General features: G+C 42.2%; 1 protein-coding gene across 3 annotated transcripts in view; it reads right to left on the bottom strand.

Annotated features, from left to right (window-relative positions):
- Positions 1 to 18,867, bottom strand: part of THSD4 (thrombospondin type 1 domain containing 4) — a 689,604-nt gene that overhangs the window by 603,980 nt on the left and 66,757 nt on the right. For all 3 annotated transcript variants that reach the window (XM_069595555.1, XM_069595553.1, XM_069595554.1), the window contains one exon: positions 14,726 to 14,795. In XM_069595555.1, coding sequence (XP_069451656.1) covers positions 14,726 to 14,795 — 70 coding nt within the window. The remainder of the gene's footprint in view (positions 1 to 14,725; positions 14,796 to 18,867) is intronic.

The following is an 18,867-nucleotide window of genomic DNA, read 5'->3' as shown; positions in this document are numbered from 1 at the left end:
TCAGCACTTGATCTTTTAAATTTAAGCTACTCTAGTAGGTGTGTGGAGAAGGCAATGGCATCCCACTCCAGTACTCTTGCCTGGAAGCTCCCATGGATGGAGGAGCCTGGTAGGTTGTAGTCCATGGGGTCGCTGAGTCAGACACGACTGAGCGACTTCACTTTCACACATTGGAGAAGGAAATGGCAACCTACTCCAGTGTTCTTGCCTGGAGAATCCCAGGGACGGGGGAGCCTGGTAAGCTGCCATCTATGGAGTCGCACAGAGACGGACACAACTGAAACAACTTAGCAGCAGCAGACCAGACCACCTGACCTGCCTCTTGAGAAACCTATATGCAGATCAGGAAGCAACAGTTAGAACTGGACATGGAAAAACAGACTGACTCCAAATAGGAAAAGGAGTACATCAAGGCTGTATATTGTCATCCTGCTTATTTAACTTATATGCAGAGTACATCATGAGACACGCTGGGCTGGAAGAAGCATAAGCTGGAATCAAGATTGCCAGGAGAAATATCAACAACCTCAGATATGCAGATGATACCACCCTTATGGCAGAAAGTGAAGAGGAACTAAAAAGCCTCTTGGTGAAAGTAAAAGAGGAGAGTGAAAAAGTTGGCTTAAAGCTCAACATTCAGAAAACGAATATCATGGCATCTGGTCCCATCACTTCATGGCAAATAGATGGGGAAACAGTGGAAACAGTGTCAGACTTTATTTTTTGGGGCTCCAAAATCACTGCAGATGGTGAGTGCAACCATGAAATTAAAGACACTTACTCCTTGGAAGGAAAGTTATGCCCAACCTAGATAGCATATTCAAAAGCAGAGACATTACTTTGCCAACAAAGGTCCATCTAGTCAAGGCTATGGTTTTTCCAGTGGTCATGTATGGATGTGAGAGTTGGACTGTGAAGAAAGCTGAGTGCCAAAAAATTGATGCTTTTGAACTGTGGTGTTGGAGAAGACTCTTGAGAGTCCCTTGGACTGCAAGGAGATCCAACCAGTCCCTTCTAAAGGAGATCAGCCCTGGGTGTTCTTTGGAAGGACTGATGCTGAAGCTGAAACTCCAGTACTTTGGCCACCTCATGCAAAGTGTTGACTCATTAGAAAAGACTCTGATGCTGGGAGGGATTGGCGGCAGGAGGAAAAGGGGGCAACAGAGGATGAGATGGCTGGATCGCATTACCAACTCGATGGACAAGAGTTTGAGTGAACTCCAGGAGTTGGTGATGGACAGGCAGGCCTGGCGTGCTGCAATTCATGGGGTCGCAAAGAGTTGGACACGACTGAGTGACTGAACTGAACTGAATGACTAACGACGTTGAGCATCTTTTCCTGAGCTTATTTGCCAGCCAGGTACCTTCCTTAATGAAGCATCATTTCACACCCCTTGCTTACTCTTGTATCAGGTTGTTTTTCCTTATTATCGGGTTTTGAGTGCTCCTTATATATACTGAACACAAGTACTGTATCAATATATGCTTTGTAAATATTTTCTCTCAGTCTGTGGCTTGTCTTTCCCTTCTTAAAAGAGTAGAAGTTAGTAGTTTTGAAAAATTTAACCAATCAACTCTTTCTTTTATGGGTCATGACTTTGATGATGCATCTAAAAAATAAAATCTCTAGCTAGTTCTAGTAACGAATATTTTCTCCTTTGTTTCCTTCTAGAAGTTTTAAAGACTTAGGTTTTACATTTAGATTTATGATCCATTTTGAGTTAATTTTCGCATATTGAACAAGGTATGGATTGACTATTCACTCTTTTGCATGTGGATACCCAATTGTCCCAGGATTATTTATTGAAATATTACCCTTTTTCCACTGAATTACCTTTGCATTTTTTCCCCCAAATCAGTTGACCTTATATTTGTGGATTTATTTCTATACTGTATTCTGTTACACTGTTTATCTACCTTGATGCCAAAAAACATGGGCTTCCCCTGTGACTCAGATGGTAAAGAATCCACCTGCAGTGTGGGAGACCTGAGTTCAGTCCTTGGGTTGGGAAGATCCCCTGGAGAAGGGAATGGCTACTCACTCCAGCATTCTTGCCTGGAGAATTCCATGGACAGAGGAGCCTGCCTGGCAGGCTACAGTCCATGGGGTTGCTAGGGGTCAGACACCACTAAGCTACTTTCACTTCACTTCCTGACTGTAGCTTTATAATAATGCAAATATTAGACAGTGTAGCTCCTGGGATTTTGTTCTTTTTCTTGAAATTTGTTTTGGCTATTCAAGGTCCTCTGCATTTGAAAAAGGGTTTTTAAATATATCTGTTAATTTTTGTAAAACGCCTTCTGGGAATTTTATTGGAATTGTGTTAAATCTATAGATCAAGTTTGGGAGATGATCATCTTAATAATATTGCGTTCCCTACTCATAAAAATAGCATATTTCTCCATTTAACTCTAATTTCTCTCAACAATGTTTTACAGGTATAAATGTATAGATCTTTCACATCTTTTGTCAGATTTTGTAAATGATTTCTTTTTTTAACTTAATTTTCTATTATTCATTGGCAGTTATAGAAATACAATTAATTCTTTTCATATTGATCTTATATCAATAATTTAGCTAAACTCACTTATGGTCTTTCTTGTATATTATCAGATTTTCTACAGACAATTCTGCTGTCTGAAAATAAAGACAAGTTTACTTCTTTCCAATCTGTATACGTCTTGTTTCTTTCCATTGCCTGAATGCATTGGTTAGAGTCTCCAATCCTGTGCACAACAGAATCAGTGAGGGCACTTCCCTGGTGGTTCAGTAGTAGAGAATCCCCCGCCAACGCAGGAGACTGATCCTGGAAGATCCCACACGCTGTGAAGCAACCAAGCCTCTGTGCCGCAACTAGCGAGCCTATGCTTTAGAGCCGAGGAACCGAACCACTGAGCCCGTATGCCACGACTCCTGAAGCACGCACGCCCCAGCGCCCGTGCTCCGCAGCTAGAGACGCCAGTGCAGTGAGAAGCCCGCGCACCACAACCGGAGTGGTCCCTGCTGGCCACAGCTAGAGAAAAGCTTGCACAGCCCCGGACACCCAGCACAGCCCCAAATAAATAAATATATAAACATAAAAAAAAGAAGTGACGGAAAATATCATTGTCTTTTCTTGGTCTTAGAAGGAAAACATTCAGTCCTTCACCATTAAGAATGGCTGTTGTTGCTGTTAAGTCGCTAAGTCGTGTCCAACTCTTTGCGACCCCATGGACGGCAGCATTCCAGGCTTCCTTGTCCCTCACCATCTCCTGGAATTTGACCAAGTTCATGTCCATTGAACTGGTGATGCCATCCACTCTCATCCTCTGTCATTAGCTATAGGTTTTAAGGAAATGTCCTTTATCAGGTTAAATCAAGTTTCCTTTTATTTCTACTTTGCTGAGAGTTTTTATCAGGAATGGAGATCAGATTTTGTGAAAAATTCTCTGCATTTAAGGAGGTAGCCATATGACTTATCTTTTTTCGTTTGTATACCAGTTGTTTCTAAATGTTGAACCAAACTTGAATGCTTGGAATAAAGCCCAGTTATTGATGATGCATATCATTTCTTATAATGTCGGACTTAATTTGCTAAATTTTTAATTAGAGCTTTTGTATCTATGTTCATTATGAACAACCATCTATAATTTTCTTATCTCTTAACATCTTTATTTGTCTTTGGTTTGTAATGCTGGTCTCATAGAATGAGTTGGGAAGTTCTCTTCCTCTTCAATTTTCTAGAAGAGTTTGTGTAAAATTAGTACTATTTTCTTCCTTAAATGCTTATAAGAATTCATCAGAAAAGCCATCAGGAGTTTTCTTTGCAGGAAGGTTTTTAACTACAAATTCTATTTCCTCAATAAATATAGAATATTCAGGTTATCTATTTCTTTTCAAGTGAGCTTTGGTAGTTGCATCTTTCAGATGATTTGTCTTTTTCATCTAAGTTGTTGAATTTATAAGAATAAAGAATTCATAATATTCTCTTATCCTTATTAATATCTACAGAATCTGTGGTGATGTTACCACTCTGTCTCCTGATAATGATTATTTATAGCTTCAATTTTTTCTCTAATGATTCTGGTTCAAGATTTATTCATTTCATTGATCGTTCAAAGAACCAACTTTTGGAATAAATGGTTTCCTTTATGGTTTTTCTGTTTCTACTTTACAGGTTTCTGCTTTGATCTTTATTATTTCCTTTCTTCTTACTTTGAGTTTAATCACTGTTCTCTTTCTAGTTGTTTATGGTGGAAAGCTGAGGTTACTGATTTGAGACCTTTTTTGTCTTTATAGTTGATTAGTTATACAAATTTCCCCCTGTGTGCTATTTTAGCAGCATCTCACAATTCCTAATATTTTGTGTTTTAAATTTCATTCAGGTCAAAATAATTTTTAATTTCTCTTTCATCTCTTCTTTGAGATGGATTATTTAGAAATGTTTTATTCCATTCCAAATATTTAGGAATTCTCCAGATATCTTTTATATTGATTGCTAAATCAATTCCATGGTGATTAGAGAATAAACTGTGATTTGAATCATATCTATTGAGACTTGCTTTATGGCCCCAAATATGATTTATATTAGTAAGTGTTCTTCATGCATCTGAAAAGAATACATATCTGGTTTTGTTTGGGGGAATGTTCTACAAATGTCCATTGGGTCCAGTTGACTGACAGAGTCATAGTCAAATTTTCTCCATTCTTACTGATTTTTCTGTTTAAGTACTCTATCAGGGTTTGGAAAGGGGGTGGCTCAGTTGGTAAAAAATCTGCATGCAATGCAGGAGACCCAGATTCATCCCCAGGTCGGGAATATCCCAAGGAGGAGAAAATGGCAATTCACTCCTGGGAAATCCCATGGCAGGCTCCAGTCCATGGGGTTACAAGAGTAGGACATGACTTAGTGATTAAACTACCACCATTAAAACCTCAGGCAGTAATTGTGGATTTTTCTGTTTCTCCTTGCAGTTATTCAGATTTACTTCAGTAATTTGAAGCTCTATTATTAGGTACATAAATGTTTCGGATTGTTATGTCCTCTGATGAACCAACCCCTTTAACATCATGAAATGACTTTTTTATATTTGGTAATAGTCTTTGCTCTAAAATCTACTCTATCTGATATTGATAGAGTCTCTCTAGCTTCCTTTTGACTAATGTTAACATGGTATGTCTTCTTCCATCCTTCTAATTTTAACCTAATCTGTGTCTTTATGGTTAAGTGTGTTTCTTGTAGACAGCATACAGTTGAGTGTCTTGTTTTTTTATCCAACCTGCTCAAACTCTGCCTTTTAGTTGAGGTGTTTTTGTGATTATTAATATAACTATATTTAAGTCTATCAACTTGCTATTTGTTTTCTAGTTATCCCATCTCTTTTTCTATCTTTTTTTGAATTGTTGGAGTATTTTTATGACTCTATTTTATTTCCTAAAACAATTCTGTGAGCTAAGTCTTTGATTTGTTACTCTGTTATTTTAAGGTTTATAATATACACCTTTAACTTATCGTAGTCCACTTTCAAGTTATATACAATTTTATTCATATTATAAGAACCTTATAATATTATACTTCCATTTATCCTCTTCTGGCATTTACAATATTGTTCCCATACATTTTACTTACACATACATTATTACCTCTACAACACATTATATTATTTTCATGTAAAGAGTCAATCTTTGAAAGATACTTAAGTATTTTTTAAAACTGTATATATTTACCCATGTAGTTATTATTTCTGGTTCATTTCATGTATAGATCTATATTTTTTGGTATCATTTTCCTTCTGCTTAAAGAATTTCCATTAACAATTTTGGTGGTACAAGTGTGACTCGGCACTTATGTATGAACATGTCTTTACTTTCATTTTTGAAAGATGTTTTTTTCTGGATATAGAATTCCAGGTTGACAGTTTTATTCTTTCAGTATTTTAAAGATATTGCTTCACATGCATGAGTGACAGCAGACAAGGAATATGTTGTCATCTTTTTCTTTGTTTCTGTGGATGTAATGTGTTTTTTTTCCCCCCCTAAGGGATTCAAATTTTTGCTTCCTTTTATCACTGAATTTTAAGCAATTTGATCATGGTGTAAAGGTGCCATTTTCTTCATGTTTCTAGTGTTTGGAGTTCATTGGTGTTCTTAGATTCATAGCTTTAATCAAAATCAGAGTATTTCCTAACATTAAAGAAAATACTTTCCTGTCACCCCTCACTTTTCCTTTTGGTACTCCAACTGCACACACATAAATTCACCTGAAGTCGTTACAGGGTTCACTGATGCTCATCGTCTTTTTAAAAATTCTTTTTAGAAAGTTTCTATTCCTATATCTTCAAGTTCTCTTTTATTGTCCACATCTAGTCTTCCATTAATCCCATCCAGTGTAGTTTTCATTTTCATCTCCAGAAGTTTGACATTTTTTTAAATACTTCCCAAACCTCTACTTAACTTTTTGAATATATGGGATACAGTTTTAGTAACTTTTATTACCCTTGTTTTCAAATTCTAGTATCTGTGTCAGTTCCGAGTTGGTTTCAATTGACTGTTCTCCTCATTATGGAGAATAATGCTAATGTTTTTCTACTTCTGTGCATGTCTAGTAATCTTTGACTGAATGTCAGACATCTTGAATGTTACCTTGTTGGGTACTGGATATTTTCATATTCCCATATTCTTGAAAATTGTAGTAGGATAGATAAGCTATTTAGAAACAGTTTGAACCATTCAGTACTGCTTTTATGATCTGTTTGTGATGTCCAGAGCAATGTGTGTGTGTGTGTGTGTGTGTGTGTGTGTGTGTGTTCAGTCACGTCTGACTCTATGACCCCATAGACTGTAGCTCACCAGGCTCCTCTGTCTATGGAATTTTCCAGGCAAGGACACTGGAGCGGATTGCCATTTCCTACTCCAGGGAGCCCATGTCTCCTGTATTGCAACTCACAGGATCTTCAATTTTCATTGCAACATGCAGGATCTTTAGTTGTGGCGTGAGAACTCTTAGTTGTGGCATGCAGGATCTAGTTCTTGGACCAGAGATTGAATCTGGGCCACCCGCACTGGGAGAGTAGGGTCTTAGCCACTGAATCACCAGGGAAGTCCCACTTAATTAATGATTTTGATTGCGCACTGGGGAAACAATGGAAACAGTGAGCAACTTTATGTTTGGGGGCTCTAAAATCACTGCAGATGGTGATTGCAGCCATGAAATTAAAAGATGCTTTCTCCTTGGAAGAAAAGTTATGACCAACCTAGATAGCATATTAAAAAGTAGAGATATTACTTTGCCAACAAAGGTCTGTCTAATCAAAGCTATGGTTTTTCCAGTAGTCATGTATGTATGTGAGGGTTGGACTATAAAGAAAGCTGAGTGCCAAAAAATTGATGCTGTTGAACCGTGGTGTTGGAGAAGACTCTTGAGAGTCCCTTGGACTACAAGGAAATCAAACAGTCAATCCTGAATATTCATTGGAAGGACTGATGTTGAAACTGAAACTCCAATACTTTGGCCACCTGATGTGAAGAACTGACTCAATGGAACAGACCCTGATGCTGGGAAGGATTGACGGTGGGAGGAGAAGGGGGTGACAGAGGATGAGATGGTTGGATGGCATTACCAACTCGATGCACATGAGTTTGAGCAAGCTCCAGGAGTTGGTGATGGACAGGGCAGCCTGGCATGCACAGTCCAGGGGATCACAGGGTCAGACACAACTGAGTGACTGAACTGACTGACTGAGCATTATTTCATATGCTTATTGGCCATTAGAATATCCTCTTACACAAAGCATCTGTTCAAGTCTTCTGCCCATTTAAAAATTTAACTGCTTAACATGTTCTTAATAATCAGTAGAATTTCTTTATGTAATCTGAGTATGAATCTTTGGTCAAATATGTAATTGTGAATACCTTCACCCTGTCTTTGGCTTATCCTTTCACTCTTCAGGGTGTGTGATAATAAATAAAACTCCTCAATTTTCATGGAGTTCAATTTTTTTATGATTAGTTCTTTTGGTGTGTTGTTTAAGAAACCCTTGCTTACCCCATGTCATCAGGATATTTTCATATATTTTCTTCAAAAAACCTTATTGTTTTCTCCTTTGTGGAATACAGGAGAAATAATATGAGAAATTTTTTGTCCTTCTATAGGCTTTCTGTTCAATATCCAATTGTAGGACATTGTCAAGAGGCAATCTGAAGTCAATTGTTTTGGTTGTTGTTTAATTGCTAAGTCATGTCTGACTTTTTGGGCCACCAGGGACTATATAGCCTACCAGGCTCCTTTGTCCATGAGATTTCCCAGACAAGAATACTGGAGTAGGTTGCCATTTCCTTTTTCAGGAGATCTGCCCAACCTAGGGATCAAAGCTGCATCTCCTGCATTGGCAGGTGATTCTTTATTACTGAACCACCAGGGAAGCCTGTACACAGTAATAGTAGGCTCTAAACCCTTTACAAGGGCCCCAGCTATTCATATCGTGACTTATAAACCAGTTAGCAAAACAAATATGTTACTTCACCCTTATTTCATTTTGTAGTATGTCTGGGGTTTTTTTCTGTTTGTTTTAAAGTTTCTATAAATAACAGATTGAAGAGCACTTCTCTTTGGCTGGTGGCCCTAGGAATGAGTTTTTATTTTCTTCCTCATTGTTTTTCATTTCTAAATTTTCTATAATAAACATGCATGTGCTGTGCTTAGTCACTTATTGTATCTGACTCTTTGTGACCCCATGTACTGTAGCCCACCAGGCTCCTGTGTCCATGGGGATTCTCCAGGCGAAAATACTGGAGTGGGTCGCCATGCCCTCCTCCAGGGGATCTTCCCAACCTAGGGATCAATCCCAGGGTCTCACATCGCAGGTGGATTTTTTCCCATCTGAGCCACCTCGGAAACCCATGAGTACTGGAGTGGGTAGCCTATCCCTTCTCCAGGGGATCTTCCTGACCTAGGAATTGAATCAGGGTCTCCTGGCTTGCAGGTGGATTCTTTACCAGCTGAGCCACCAGGGAAGCCCAATATACATGCATACTTTTAATTAAAAAGTAAACTTAAAAAAAAAAGTTAAGCAGTGGTGATTCAAGTATATTAATGTTTCTCCATTTGTAGGAATAAAATTACATGTTTCATGATTTTTTCCTAAATAGATTATGTTGACCATACATTTTATGACTTATAAAGCAACCTGCTCAGTGAACGTCTGTCAGACAGACAGAACACTTTCACTAACTTAAAAGCTTTCTACAATCTACATATTCTCTTGTACTAATAACGTATGGTTTTTATTAGAGTCTGGGACAAGCTTTTTCCACTCTTGGTCTTACCTTATCTACAAACGAAGCCACAGAGAGTTTCTAAAATGAAGTCACTTGCCAAGTGTCATTAAACAACTACCAAGAACAGAGGAGGAACAGTCCTTTCTGATGCCATCCATCAGGAGCAAGAGGAAGACATCTGGATAAAAATATCTTGAAAGAGCTACTTATACTCTGCACTCGAGCCCTCTTTTCCTGCACTATTATGGGACAGTTTTTACAGAGATGTATCCAGTCACCCGAGTAGCATTTAGAAATGCATAGTTTATTTGACAGCGTTTACAAATTATGTCTTTTCCTCAGAATAACTTACAGTGTAGAAATGCTTCCATATGCTAAAGTTGGACATGCTATAGTAATGAGAACGAAAAAGAGATGTCTTTTGGAGGGTGGTTTTCATATGCATACTGAACTACAGTGCGCACAAATTCGTAATACTGTCCCTTAAGAATTTACCATAAATGGTTTTCTAATTCTTGCTGCTGCTCTCTTCTACAGATTGAGAGTGGATCTTGCCACAAAGCAGTCAGCAGGAATTCAATCATGATTTATCCAAGCAACAAAAACAATTTGATAGCAATCATAATTCTTATGTTTTCATGTAAAAATATACTTTTTTTCCTTCAAATCCTTTGTGTTTCTTAAGGTCCCAGGAGGAGACAATTTCCAACTTCGAAAAACTCTTCTCTATCTTGACTTTAGAGCAGTGGCTGGCAAATGATGGGTTACGGGCCAAATCCAGTGTTTTGCAAATAAAGTTTTATCGGAACCCAGCCATATACATTTATTGACAAGTTGTTTATTACTGAATTTGTGCTACAAAAGCAGAGCTGACTAGTTGTGACAGAGATTTTGTAGCCCAGAAAGTCTAGAACAATCACCCCTGACCATTTATAGGAAAACATTTCCGGCCCCTGTTTTAATAGGTATCTCCTTATTTCTCATGTTGCAGAAATAAATGGACGCTACTACTGCCAGCACTGTTGCTGCTCCAGGGCTCTGGGGATACAGTCAGGCAGGCAGGATGACAGCCGCGGCTTCACAGCACTCCAGCAACATGTCAAGAAGAAATTTGCGACCCAAAAAAGTGCTGAATCTTCCTTCTCTGAAGTGAATGACAGTGACAATGATCCTGGCAACTAAAACGCACATAATCATATTTGAGAACTGTCCTAAAATATGTACTGTCTGAGTAAAGGAGTCTGTAAGTGATTTTGAAAAAAATTTTCCTAATCTAACTTTCTACTACAAAGTTCTTAGTATTTTGACAAGGAGAAAGAGTACACTAAAATGTGAAACCTTTTACTCAATTTTTAAATTTGACATTCTAAAGTGATTCATAAATCATTTTTCAAATTTCTCAGAATAAATATTTAAGAACTATGGAGACTTACCAAGCACATTATGGTACAACTTGATAAAGAGAATAAATTTAAAAAAAAAAAAAAAAGGAAGAAACAAAGCAAAATGGAGGCAGTACCTTTTTGTGAAATTTTGTTCAGGCTACATATATATCATTCAGGCTAACTTGAAAAATTAATAGACACAGCAAAGTAAACTGACCATTTATAAATTATTTTAAGGTATGATGGTCTATTTGAATAACAGCAAAAGAAAAAAAGAATACTGGTAAAAAAAAAAAAGAACACTGGTAGATTGATTCAACTGTTAAGATTAATAACCCTGATAGCTCTAAATACTAATAAATAATAGAACATAATAATGGAAACAGACGATTGTCTGATCCAGCTGCAATAAAAACAATGCTATAGACTGGGTGGTTTATGGAAAATACAAATTTATTTTTCACAGTTCTGAAGGCTGGGGTGTTCAAGATGAAAGGGCCTGTGGATCTGATGTCTGGGGAGAACAAATTTCCTTGTTCATTGACAGTAATCTCCCTGTATCCTCACATAGCAGAGTAAGCAAGAGATTCCTCTACGACCCTTTTAATAAGGGACATTTATCCTCTCATGACCTAATTATCTTCCAAAGGTCCTATCTCCAAAGAGCCCCACACTGGGGATTTAGTTTCAACATATGAATTTGAGGGGACACATGTAGTCTATAATATGCTATCCCTGGGCCCCCTACATTCACACATCTCTTACAGACAAAATACATTCATTCCATCCCAATAACCTAGAAAGCATTAACTGGTTCCAGCATCATTATTAAAGTCTAGGTTCTAAGTCTCACCTAAATATCATCTAAATCAGACATAGGTGAAACTCAAGGTATGATTCATGGGAAGGGAAGGGCTTCCCTTCAGCCTGAAGGGAAGTGTGCCTGATACTGTCCATGCGCAAAGTATGAGCAAACTGCTCTCCAGCTATTAACATGTGAAATCAAACATTATGTGCTCCCAAAATATAATGGTAAGACAGGCACAGTACAGACAATCCCATTCCAAAGGGGAAGAAGAGGAAAAGTCTGCAACCCACCCAGGAAAGGTTCATAAAGGCTTAAGAATAATTCTCTTTGGCTCTGTGCTCTGCTCTCCAGGCCCACTGGGCCCACGGTCCTGCCTGAACAGGTTGGGGCCCCAAGGCTCCAGGCTGCCCTGCCCTCACTGTGGTTCTCCAGGGTTGGGGTCCTGGGACCTTGGCTCAAGCCTTGTCCTTTGAAATCTGGGTGGAGGTAGTCATGCCCCCCAAGGTTCTGCTGGGCACAGCCCAACCTCGCTGGGTCATCACTGGAGCAGCTCCTGGGGCAGCCTAGGAACTCAGCCTAAGTGTGGAGAGTGGGAACCACAAAGGGAGATGGTGCCAAGATGAGCCAGGTCTGGAAGGCACCACCGCCCCCTTTACAGTCTCCCATTGTCTTGGACAATAGCCTCTGGCTTCTGTCAAGATGGCTGACTACTCGCCTTATCAGTCTCCCAACCACACCCTCAGCGTTTGTTCTTTCCTGGACAGGCTTTCTCATTCTTTTCAATAAGGATCGGCTGCAGAATTTCGAAATCTTTAACTTCTGTGCTCTGCTTCCTTTCCAGTTAACAATTCCATCTTTAAATCAGTTCTCCCTCCTCACATTTTACAATGAGCAGTCAAGAGAAACCAGGCCACTCCTTCAACACTTTGCTTAGAAATGGCTTTGGTTAAATATCTGATTTCATCCCTTACACGTCCTACCTGCCACAAAACACTACAGCCGGAATGAGCCAAGTTCTTTGCCACTTTATAACAAGCACAGCCTTTCCAGTTTCCAATAGCTTGTTCCTCATTACCATCTAAGAAGCCATCGGAATGGCCTTTAACGTCCATATGTCTACCAACATTTTAGTTGAGATTACTTAGGTATTCTCTAGGCAGATTGAGAGTCTCTCCACAGCCCCCTTCTTTTGTTGCTGAGCTCTTAGCAGAGTATCTTTTTAAAAGCCCATTTATGTCATTGCAGGCTTTTTCTAGCCTGCACCTCAAACCTCCTCAGTCTCTACCAAGTATCCAGTTCCAAAGCCCCTCCCACATTTTATATATTTGTTATAGCAGCATCACCACTTCTCAGTGCCAATTTCTGTCTTGGTCAATTTGTGCTGCTAAAACAGAGGATCATAGTTCAAGTGGTGTATAAACAACAGAAACTGATTTCTCACAGTTCTGAAGGCTGGAGGTCTGAGGTCAGGGTGCCAGCACAGTCCCAACCTTGGGGTACAGACTTCTCATTGTATCCTCACAGGACGGGGCAGCAATCTCTCCCCTACTGCTAACGAGGGCACTAACCCCATTCATGAGGACCCCACTCCATCACCTAACCACCTCCCAAAGGCCCACCTCCAAATACCATCACAAAGGTTAGGTTTTAACACACCAATCTTGGGCTAGCATGGGGGTAGGGGGTTGGGGTGGAATACAAACATTCAAGCTCTAATAGCTGTCCTTTCTGACTCTTGATATCATGAATGGGAATGACGCAGTAAAATATTTGTCATTGTTTTTAGTCACTAAGCCATGTCCAGTACTTTGCGATACCATGGACTGTAGCCTGCCAGGCTCCTCTGCCTATGGGATTTTCCGGGCAAAAATACCAGAGAGGGTTGCCATTTCCTTCTCCAGGGGATCTTCCCAACCCAGGGATCGAACCCACGTCTCCTGTACTGGCAGGTGGATTCTTAACCACTGAGCTACCTGGTTAAGAGGGGTGTAAATTGCCAGGCATCCACCAAAATAATGCTTAGATCTTGGCCAGTTTTTCCACTTACTCATTCAGTCATTCAGTCATTCAACAGGTGTTTTATTGAGCACCTACAACATGCCAGGCTGTATTCCAGGAGGTAGAAATAGGGTAATCAACAAGATAGATAAGATCCCACTTTCATGGAGCTGACCCCTAATGAAGGGCACCACACAATACAGGTTCATATCTGGCCCAGAAAGAAAGTCAGAACACAATCCACAGACCTTGAAGAAACAAGACTTATCAGACAAGAACATCAAGAACTTGTCCCAAGAAGGTGCATAGCTAGGCAAACCCATACACACACTCGTTTCTTGGCTCCCTTCTCTCCTGGACTTCCCTTATGAAAGCCCCTCTAGGAACGGTTCCAACCAATTCAGTCACACTTAGATACAAATGGCTGGCCTATTAGTCCTCTCCGAAGTGTCTGCACTTCATCACCTTTAGACACCAGGAGTTTTTAGGCAGGAGAAAGGCATTTGAGGGCCTCTCCCAAGGTCATATCATGCACCTATTTTTAAGGAAATACTAATCATGCAACCGCTCCGCTGCAGGACAGCACTGGGCTTGTTTAGGCACCAGCATATGGTTCATCAACTACGGAACACTCAGAACCTGAAGGGAAGTGTGCCTGATGCTGTCCACGTGTCCCTCCAGGTGCTCTGCCCACCTTTCTCCACCCAGCCCTGTTGCCCAGACGGCTGGCCTTTGAGCACTGCATCGATGGGTCTCTTTGTTTTCTGTACTTTGATTGGGTTCAGGTTGAGGGACTCACCAGCAAGAGATGGAGGGGAGGAAAAAAGAGAGGGCCTGGTCTTTATTTCCCTGTTCTCTCCCTCCCTGCCTGGCTATTGGCTGGTGTCCTTCTACGGAAAATCATGGATGGCTCCCACCACAGCACTAACCATCCATACCCATTGTGCTGAAGGTGCCCCCAGAGGAGGTCAAAGCTCCGTGCTGGTGCTCCTCCACTCCTTGTGGGGAGAGTCTGCCCGCTGACCTCTCCTTAGCTGACCCACTCTATCAGACATGGGCTGCAAGGCCAGCACTGCTTTCAGATCAGAGACTGACCCTGGGCACTGGCTTCATTTTTAAGGTCAAGGACTTAGGAGTGGTGAACATCCTATAAATGGTGCTTCCTCTGAGAATCATCAGTGACTCACCTCCAAACAGAATAAAACTCAAGGCATTGATGACTAGCATGACCCCAGGACCTTGGCAGAAAAGGAAAGCCTCAGAAAGGCCATGGCTTACCTTTCTGTGTTCCGTGGAAGGCTGTGGGCAGACGAGCTGGAGTCCAAGCAGCAGGAGGGAACCCAGGACACTGAAAAGGAAAAATAGCAACAGGCAGAGCTGTGAGTGTGTTCTAGGCAGCAGCATATAGTGGAAAAGTATATTTCTGTTTCATCTTTGGAAGGAAGTGAAAGTCGCTCAGTTGTGTCCGACTCTTTGCAACCCCATGGACTATACAGTCCATGAAATTCTCCAGGCCAGAACACTGGAGTGGGTAGCTTTTCCCTTCTCCAGGGGATCTTCCCAACCCAGGGATCAAACCCAGGTCTCTGGCATTGTAGGCAGATTCTTTACCAGCTGAGCCACAGGGAAGGAGCACAGCCCAACTGGGCCCTAGGATGTAAACCCAGTGAAGACGCAAAGGGCTAGCCCCACAGGCAAGGAGGCAGCCCAGTGCTGTGGGCGGGGCCTTGGCATGAGGCAGACCTGGGGATCAAACTCTGCTTTACCACTTGCTGGCAAGGTTTCCAGGTCAGGACATTGAATTTCTTTGAGCCTCAGTCTCCTTCCTTGTCAATGTGGGAGACCCGGTTTCAATCCCTGGGTCGGGAAGATCTCCTGGAGAAGGAAATGGCACCCCACTCCAGTATTCTTGCCTGGAAAATCCCATGGATGGAGGAATCTGGTAGGCTACAGTCCATGGGGTCGCAGAGTCGGACACGACTGAGCAACTTCACTTACTCACTCACTCCTCCCTTGTAAGATCAGGATACAACAGAAGCTGGCTGGAGGTCTGGGAAGGCTGCATAAAATAACACACGGTGCCTGGCACAGAGTAAGTGCTCATGCAAGTCCTCGTGGAAGTGGTAATGTTAGCCCAGAAGGGGGGCTTCTGTGCCTGGACAAGAAAGTTCCCCTCCCACACCCTAGGCTTCCTCAGAACCATTCCTCTCTCTGTCCTTGGCCCTTCAGTGTTATATATGTTCTCCACGGGTGGGATTAGCTGTGTTAAGCCCTACTGTCACCAGCCCTGATTAGGGCTTGTCATCAAATAAAGAGAAGGTGTAGAAATAGGAGCCAACTGGCCCCAAGGCAGCAGGGTGAGCTGGACGAGCATGAAGCTTTGGATTCAAACACTTTGAGGCTAGAATCCCAACTCTGTCATTCCCATCCAGGTGAGCCTGGGTGAGCTCACATCTGTGAGCCTTAAGGTTGCTGTATGTAAGGATCACCGAGGACAACAGAGGTGAACACGCCCAGCACAGTTAGTGAGTCAGAGCAGAAACAAGCACTGCCAATTAATTAAATGCCCAGAGCGCCCTGATGTCACGTCATCAATGGCACTGTTTGAAGCATCAAGGCGAAAAGGCCACTGGTCCTACTTGGTTGTCTTTGGAATCCTCTTAGGGTTAAAACCTGAGCACAGTCAGGTAACCCAGTGGTTCTCAACCTTTTAGAGGCCTCCAACATAGCTGAGAGAGGATCCACAGGCCTTTGTCCTATGTAGAGGTAGGCATGAGGAAAATCTATCTGAAGCTGCGGGGGCGGTGGTGGGGGCGGGTAAGACCTGTGGAGTTAGGAAAGCTCCCACCATCTCTAAGAACCCTAAGTTCCACCCTAACCGCCACTGTGTATAAATGAGTCCAGTCCTAGGAAACCACACAGAATGGATGTGGCCAGACTGGCTAGAGATCACGTGATGGGACAAGAAGCAGGGGGAAGGGATATGTTGTTGCTGCTCCATTCCTCAGTCACGTCTGACCCCATGGATGCCAGGTGCCTCTGTACCAAGGTGTTAAATGCATTGCTGCATTGAGGCCCCAAAACTAAGAACCAAGGGGATGGCATATGCACACATTCCAGAGAGGAGGATGCAACCATCTGTTCAGGACCAGAAATGGAGGTGTCCTCCTCTGGCCCCACCCATCCTCAACCTTTGGCCTGAACAAGGAGTGCGGTGTGGGCTGGAGAATGGGACGCACTTGCTAGGGATACAGGAGTGCTGAGCACAGCCCCTCCATCCTACTACAAGGGGAGGAAATAAGGAGGGCAACCATTTAAGAGCTTGATCTGGACCCTCTGTGTCTGCAGTATACTGAGTGGTGCTTGATCGTCCCCTGAAAAGTATCTAAAGGTCAAAACCTATCTGGAGTGTCTGGGAGCACAGAGCGATGAGAGAGGGCTGGAGTGCGAGCAGTCTGTGTACCTACAACTTGCAGGGGCAAGAGACTGGGGTTCTCCTGTGGACAATGGGACTTAAGTTGTCCAGTAAGGACCTCCTCAAAGAAGATAACTCATCAGAATCAGGTAACCCCCAGAAGACAGGGTGATATGAGGTGTGTACCCATGGGGCCCAGGGGCTGGGGGAAGGTGGTAAAGGGGCGGCCGATGTTTGCACAGCCTGCACCAGGGGATCCACAGCAGGAGACCCCAGGGAGGGGAGGTTCTTCAAAGGACCAGCCAGAGTGCCCTGAAAGGAGAATCCATGGTGTTGACATATGCCGAGCCAAGACAGCCACATCAGCTGAGAGTGGGCACCACTCCTATTGGGATCCTCTAGGCCCAGTCACCTCTCTCCCCATGCTCCATCCTGGAGGAACAAGGACCAGAAGGAGAGGGCACAGAGGGGAGCCAGGAGTATGAAGAAACCAGCCAAGCCTTCGCTTCCCTACTACAGTGCTCTGAGGCCAGACCAGGCCCAGGGTGTGGGAGGAGAGGAGCTTTAAATTGGATGAGAGACTAAAGATTTTATATCTGACTAGACTTCCTTTTAATGTAGCAAAATATACACAAAATCCCTCCAAGTAAGGAATCTATTCAGAAAAATATTAAAATGAGTGGTGAAAAGAATCAAGGAGGTGATTTATACTTGCTGAGGCTCTAAGCCAGTGCTGTCCAAGACAACTTTCTATGAGGGTGAAAATGTTCTGTCTCTGTAGTATCCAATGCACGGGCACATGGATTTGTGCTGCTCAGCACATAGGTGGCTAAGGGTGCAGGTCTGGATGGTGAAGTTACTGATGTCTTAGATTCATCCAAAAATGACTCAAGGAAAATGAAACCTAAAGCTACTAAAGGAAAACTAAAACTTCTAGAAGGATGGACATGCAACCATTAAAGCCATCCCTCCTACACATACACACATCTTTGGGGGCTTTTTGATACTTGTAAGTGAGACTGCTCATTAAACCTGCAATGGACCAGAAAACTGCCTATCTGTCTTCCCTCGACAAGGCAGGGCCATCTAAAGAAGTAGGTGTGAACACGGTGATGAGAGAAGAAGTGATTTTCTACTTGCATTCTTACTAGATTAGGCTGTTCTAGAAATCAAGGGACATGGGCATCACAATTCGGGAGTTTATGCTCCTTGCTTACATAACCTTGGGCAAGATCACCTTTGCACCTCAATTCCTCCATCTGTAAAATGGGAATAATGGCACCCGCCCTGACTGTCTCAAATGAGTTTATGTGCAAGAAAATTCATTATGAAGCTGTGCCCACAAATCTGAATCACTTGTAACACATTCTGGCACTGTTTACTCATTTAAAAAGAAAACCAGATTGGTGTGGTTTTGTTAAAAAAACAAACAGCAGCTCCAGAAATGTGTTACACCTCAGCCCCTCAAAGTTCTTGGCACACACCTAAGCCACATATTTGTAATGCAATCAGGAGCTGTTTTGCATAACCACTCATCCCAGACTGCACTGCCATAATAGTCAGGGGGACTTGGAGTGGGAGAAGGAGTGGAAAGTGGGAGAAGGGAAAATTTTAGGTTTTCTGCTCTCTTGGAGGAACTACATTCCAGGGTTGCCTGATCAACTCTCCTCCCAGATACGGCTATAGCCATGTTCCCTCCCCAGGACACTCTCTCCCAGCCTAGCCTATTTCTATTTCTCCACAGCACTTACCATCTCACCTGCTGTTGTTGTTTAGTTGCTAAGTCATGTCCAACTCTTTTGTGACTCCATGGACTGTAGCCTGCCATGCTCCTCTGTGTAGGAGATTTCCCAGGCAAGAACAGTGAAGTGGGTTGTCATTCCCTCCTCCAGGGGATCTTCCCAACTCAGGGATCGAACCTGTGGCTCCTGCATTGGCAGGCAGATTCTTTACCACTGAGCCACCAGGGACGCCCTACCATTTCACATAGAATGTCTTTATTCAC

Source organism: Ovis canadensis, chromosome 7 (assembly GCF_042477335.2).
Source record: "Ovis canadensis isolate MfBH-ARS-UI-01 breed Bighorn chromosome 7, ARS-UI_OviCan_v2, whole genome shotgun sequence".
NCBI lineage: Eukaryota > Metazoa > Chordata > Mammalia > Artiodactyla > Bovidae > Ovis > Ovis canadensis.
This window is presented reverse-complemented; position numbering and strand designations above follow the sequence as displayed.